This window comes from Triturus cristatus, chromosome 2_2 (assembly GCF_964204655.1).
Source record: "Triturus cristatus chromosome 2_2, aTriCri1.1, whole genome shotgun sequence".
Taxonomy (NCBI): Eukaryota; Metazoa; Chordata; class Amphibia; order Caudata; family Salamandridae; genus Triturus; species Triturus cristatus.
Genome location: NC_140582.1, coordinates 476,041,247 through 476,047,246, shown reverse-complemented (window position 1 = coordinate 476,047,246; position 6,000 = coordinate 476,041,247). Strand labels below are relative to the sequence as shown.

The 6,000-nt window shown below is 42.0% G+C and overlaps 1 protein-coding gene across 4 annotated transcripts in view; it reads right to left on the bottom strand.

The window, feature by feature from the left end:
- Positions 1–2,090: 2,090 nt before the first annotated feature.
- Positions 2,091–6,000, bottom strand: part of NDNF (neuron derived neurotrophic factor) — a 75,630-nt gene continuing 71,720 nt past the window's right edge. For all 4 annotated transcript variants that reach the window (XM_085641578.1, XM_085641576.1, XM_085641577.1 and 1 more), the window contains one exon: positions 2,091–4,143. In XM_085641578.1, the coding sequence (XP_085497704.1) occupies positions 2,741–4,143 (1,403 nt within the window). In that variant the 3' untranslated portion in view covers positions 2,091–2,740. The remainder of the gene's footprint in view (positions 4,144–6,000) is intronic.

Here is a 6,000-nt window from a genome sequence, read left to right as displayed (position 1 = left end):
GCAGAGGTTGCAGACTGGATGCTGATCCTTCTGGGCATATTTGGGGTGGCAATTGGTGCAAAACTTGAATGGTGTTTTGTCCATCCCCGTGCTCAGGGAGCCCCCTGCGAGCGCATTCTCCGTCGAACATTGAGGTTTAGTTCGTTAAACTTCTCCCTCGTCGCTCCAGGTACCCGACCTGTAGTCCGGTGTAGTAGAAAACTTGTTTCTTAGTCGATTTTCTTCGATTTGCTTGATTCCTCTTACAAAACTCTGGAACTCATCGGCAACGATCCAGACCCAACGGAGGAAAAAAGAATCTGAAGATGGCGACCAAAGGTGAGAGCTTCCGCAAGAAGCGCGCCAACGTCACGAAGGACACCAAATGGTGGGACGTCGCCGCCCTCCTCGGCCACGAAAAAAAAAAAGAGAGAGAACATACTACTATTCCGGACCCAACCACAAGATGGCGGAATAATGCACAGCATAGTAAATCTAAAAAGATTCATGCTGCAAAACTCATGTCCTCACATAACTATAAACCCACTATGCGTAATTTTCTCATGAATAATTTCATTGAAATGTTACAGTAATATTATCAATTATGTCATAGAAAATGTCATGACTGATGTGGAATAATTAACACTGCATGGCAAGAGTGTGAGTTTTAGTTACCTTAGGGCATGAATCATAGTTTCTTGATATAAGTATCCCTGCAAGCAGCCCCCCACATGCGGTCAACCACATGTGGGGGGCCAGTCCCTGCAGCTAAGCCCCCACATACAGCCAGCCCAGGAGAGGGTCATGCAGCCCCCCTTACTGGGCCAGTTTCGGCTCGGGGGGCCCTCATCCCCCGGGACTGAACACATTTTGTTAGGGGCCTGGGTACATGACCACCCCTCCCTGAGACATTTTAAGCCCCAGGGACCCCATCTGGGGACTGGCCATATTATAAAGGGGAGGGGGCACAAGGACCCCTCCTCCCCAGGCCTATATCAGCCCCAGGGACCCCATCCCCCAGGGAGGGCCACATTGTTTTTTGAGCTCCCAGTCAGGTTGTGGTCAGCCACCCACGGCTGGTGGCGCGTGATTTTTCGGATCCCCTGCGGAGGGTCCTCATCCCTAGAAATTCAATTTTGTTTTTCCTTCAATAACTCTGCAACTGCTAAATGCATTCATACCATCTAAATCACAAAATGCGCTCTTTCTGAACCAAGAGCTTCCCCTCAGCCAAATTTGATGTAATTCCTTCCAGCAGTTCGGACTGTATTTATGTTTAAAATTACTTAGGGAAATTCCTAGGAAAACACACATTTTTTTACCCCAACCTTATTCGGCCCCCTCCTGATGGCTCAATCTGAAACTTTCCATTCAGCACTAGACAAACCGTGACACTTTAAAAAAAATATTTCTTGAAGATTCGTCCAAAGGTGCCAAAGTTGTAAGCAAACCCAAAAACGCTTTCCCTATGGAAACTAGGTCCGAATTATAACTACCTACTGGCGACCGCCAGTTGGATATATATATTATTGCAGTTTCATATTAAAAAGCCTGCTGACAGATGGTCTGCAGCTTTGTTTGAATGTATCCCCATTTATTAGGAGAACGAGAGTGAACCTAGAAATGGAGTTACAGTCAATCTTAACTGCGACTTTAGTTAATAGTAATGGTGAGACTCAGCCCAACCAGAATGCACTGCTTCAATGATGAATCATTAGACCTATGCTTAATAGGAAGCTGCTGGCATACAAACAATGTTATAACAAAACCTTAGTCCCAATAACTGAATCTGGACTTTCACTGGAAGGCGTGTGAACTCTTAGCAAAGCAAGTGCTACGATGTCATTACCGCGCCCTCTTCACAAGGCGCAGTTGTGTTTTGAATTTATGGTAATCAATTCTTTAGAATTCTAATAATTTCGGATTTAGGGAATAATCACTATTTTCATGGAAATTAAATGCTCTCTGGAGTTGCAGCCCCCTCCCTTGATGATTGTTAGAGTAAGTTTGAGAAATCACCCCCAATAACACACTGTAAACAAACTTGGAGAAAGAATATGTCATTAATGTTATTATGGCCAACATATAGATAGAATAGAATGGAAGCAAAGTATATTCGAATATTTGTTACTTTATATACAGGAATATATGCATGACAACTTTGTACATGAAATACATATTTAAACATAAAAATTAACCGAAGAAAGAATTTACAAAAGCGATGAATGTATCAAGAGTGCAGTCCAGTTAATGCTTGGATGTGGTCAGAAAGTTAATGGGAATGATTGTAGCTGCTTATAAACATTTCATGAGTGTACAATTATAAAAACAGACTTTTTAAACAAAAAATTATAAATTATTTACGAAAATCCTATCCTCTAAAAAAGTCTGTGCACTTCTGGATGTGAGTCAAAAGACAGTCAGATGTGGTGTCTCAGCACTGAGTAAAATATAAAATAATTTATAAACAGTTCATGCAGTGTGCAAAGCAAAAGAAATGGCGGCTCCTCCAAGATTTCCCGTTTCCTTTGATATCCACTGAGCATCATACTGAGAACTCTGGACACAAGATAATACACATGCCTGATGCTGTCAGCTCAGTCCTTCCAAGCAACCACGGAATTATGTAAACATAAATATACAAGTTGATATCTTTCTACACAGTACAAGTACAGTTCACAGCTCTTCGGCTGTGTGAGTAGTCAATCTGTATACGTTAGGTCAGATAATGTCCAGATTGGAATTGCATCCATGTCTGAGACTAACAGAACTTCCTTGTTTTCACCAGTTTGCTTTGATACCTCACAGAGTGTCCTGAGTGCCCAATGACATACACATCTAGCAAATAGGATTTACCAGACTGAAGTCCCTTTATGGTTTCTGTTGTGACTGCTTTCTGAAGGTTTGGGCTGTGGAAATATTTACAGAGGATCTTTTCTGATTTCTTTCTTGTATCTGGTCCCAGACACTGGTTCTGCTCTCTTTTCTTTTGTTCTTCGCTGTAATTGTCATCAACTTCCTTTTTGTAGACGCAAAATTTGTTCCTCTCTTGCGTGCCCAGCCATGCCACTGTGACAGAAGAGCAGGTGCGTAGCTTGTCGAAGGCTTTGATTCTTGTATCTTCTGGAAGAGAAGGAAAGGGCTGTTTGTTGAGTTTTGTAGTGGCCAGAAACTTCAACATAGACGCACCTTTTTTATTTCCTTTAAGCCTAATGAGATACTTGGCTTTGGGTTTCCCTCTCAGTTGAAATTGACGGACGCCCTCCACATTTTGAGACAGCAGCAGTTTTCCATCTCGCCTGACTTGTATCTGAATAGCATCCAGGCAGGAATGAACTGAGAAGGTGACCTTCTGATGGGAAGAGACAGGAGCAAACCGTAGGAATTTGGCACCCTTTCTCTTGATGAACACATCAGTGACTTTACCATCTTTCAACTCAACAGTTTTCTGTTTTGCCTCTTCCTTTGTTCTGGCAAATGTTCCAACATAAGCGGTGCTCATATTGGTGAGAACGTTTACCGCAAACACATCAAAGTAGTACTGGGTGTCTGGCTTCAGATCTGACACTGTGAAGATATTTTTGTTTCCGATGCACAATTTCTGCAGGTCTCCGCGGGATTTGCCATTTATTTGACGGAAAAACTTGGATGAAGATGGCGCTTTTGGCAAGTAACCACGCTCCTTGCCAGCATGGTTGTCTGAATGAAAACCAAAATGGGCGAAATCAAAAGGGCTGAAGTCAAGTCCTGGCTTGGGAACGGTCATGAAGGCATCATCCGCATCGCGTTTGGCATCTACAGCACACAGGCTCTTGAAATTATGTTCTTTGTTGATAACCACACAATATTGGACTGGCTGCTTTAATAGCGAAGAAGTGGGAGTGGGTTTCCAGGCCAAGGAGACCGTGGTACGTCCAAGCGAGGTCACATCCACTCTGGAGTCATAGGGTAACTCTGGATAAGGCTGGTCTGACTCTGGGGTTGTGGTCGCGTACACCTTAAAGTGGGTGTCCTTCTCTGTGGAGAGAAGCTCCAACTGATAAAGGCCGGAAGGGGAACTAGACGAGACAAAATACTCCACATCGTTGCCTTTGTAGGAGAACAGTTCAGTTCCTTCCTCGTTAATGATCAGCTGTTTCTGCTCTTCCAGTGGTTCTGCTTCACCTGCAATGGATTAAAACAGAACAGGTTTTAGAGAAGGCCTTTGTTTTGTTCTTGCGAATATTACAGTGCACTCTTATTGATTGGAATGGTTCTTCATTTGAAAAAAAAGAATGTCACTCAAGACACTAGGTATGAGTGGAAGTCATAGTTCTGAAAGTCCACAAAAATCATAAGGCACCTGAAGCAGGACAGTATGCTCAGTATCCCAATTTGGTACTACAGAATTTTACTAGCATTTCCCCAAACCATTTTCCAACAAAAGGTATATTGGCTGCTGCTATCACTGAGGCCGCCAGTTAAACACAACAGCTGGAACACCTTGTGTTTTTTTGCTGCAGGGAGGACTCATGTAAGATCAATTTGTGCTGTGATTTGCAGAACTTAACTGGAACATTAGCTTTCAAAATAACGGAGGTCCCTTTTTTGATAAATTGCCAACGTGTGAATAAAATGCATGTACATTCCATTGTATGGAAAAAGTCATACATAAAAAATACAGTTCTCAGGCTAAAATATACCATAGTTGTAGATAGATAGAAATAGTCAGATTTAGTGTGTGCTGATGGGGTGGAGAACATAAGAGATTACGGTGGGGGGAGCGGAAACGGTAAAGGGGGGTGTGGGTAAACTGAAGATAAGGACAATGGGAGTGTGTAGCAGCAACTAGGGGCAGACATAGGTGACAAAGTGAGCAGTAGCAGGTTAGGTAGAAAAAAAGGTTAGAGTGTATTGTACATTTTACTTGTAAATGTCTAAGAAGAAGACCTGGTAAGTGCACAGTGTAGATGAGGGCAGTTTCTTGTGAAGAAATCAGCGAGCAAACAGAAAAACATGTGAATTCAAGGAGACCATAATAAATGAGTGACTTCTAGAATGTGCAGTTGAACCAATTCCGACTGCAGAGAAAAAGGAAAAGATGTGTCTTTACACATTACAGGACAAAGGGGTAAATTGAGTCATGAGTGAGATTTCACAGGAGCAGTGCAGTTATTACAAGGGAGATTGAGGGAAGTAGCCCACTAGGATCAGGTTTCGTTGCTGGTGGGAGATAGGAAGTGGGAATTATACACTTATTAATATAAAGTTGTTCTGAACGATGTTGGTTTAGTAATAAACAAGAACAAGAATTGGCAAAGCCAATAGCTCTGGTTTGCATGTTCAGCCCTGATTAAAACATTAGGCTGCTTGGCTGCAGTAAAATAGAGAAAACAAAACACAATTGCTTTGTGTAAAAATAAGAGAAAGAATGTATTTAGTACTTTTGAGATGTAAAATAGTTCCCCATGCATTGCAATGTAAGCTGTACAAAGGAGGTGGAATAATAATCAAACAGCCAATAGAATGAGGTGAGACAACAATACTCATTAGGGAAGAGTCAAAGCCCTATGTGTGCATATTTTAAAATATTGGTAACACTATGTTATGCAGAGTGCTCTCAAACCAATCCTAAAAAGAGTTGGGTGCATGAGAAGGTGAGCACTAATGTAATGCCAAGCTGTAAGTAGGGCTTGGCAAAACTGGAGTATTAAACTAAAAGTGGGACGAACAGAGTATGGACAATGCGGAAGAGACTGATGGCGGACCTGCATTTGAGGGCAAGCTTTATTGGAAGATACATTAGTAGAGGAAGGTTGATTGGAACAATAATTCTTAATTGACAATTCCTAAAAGTGAAATTGGCATCCACTTTACTCACTGACAGTTCAATCCATTCTGGTCGTTATAGTATTGTTTCTTACCACACCCATTAGAAAATGCATAAAGCCTGGGATACGAAACATGGCGTGATTCACATTTAGGTTTTAGTCAGAGGAGAACTACAAGAGTGAAAGAGTAAGGAATTTCAGTTGGTTTGTA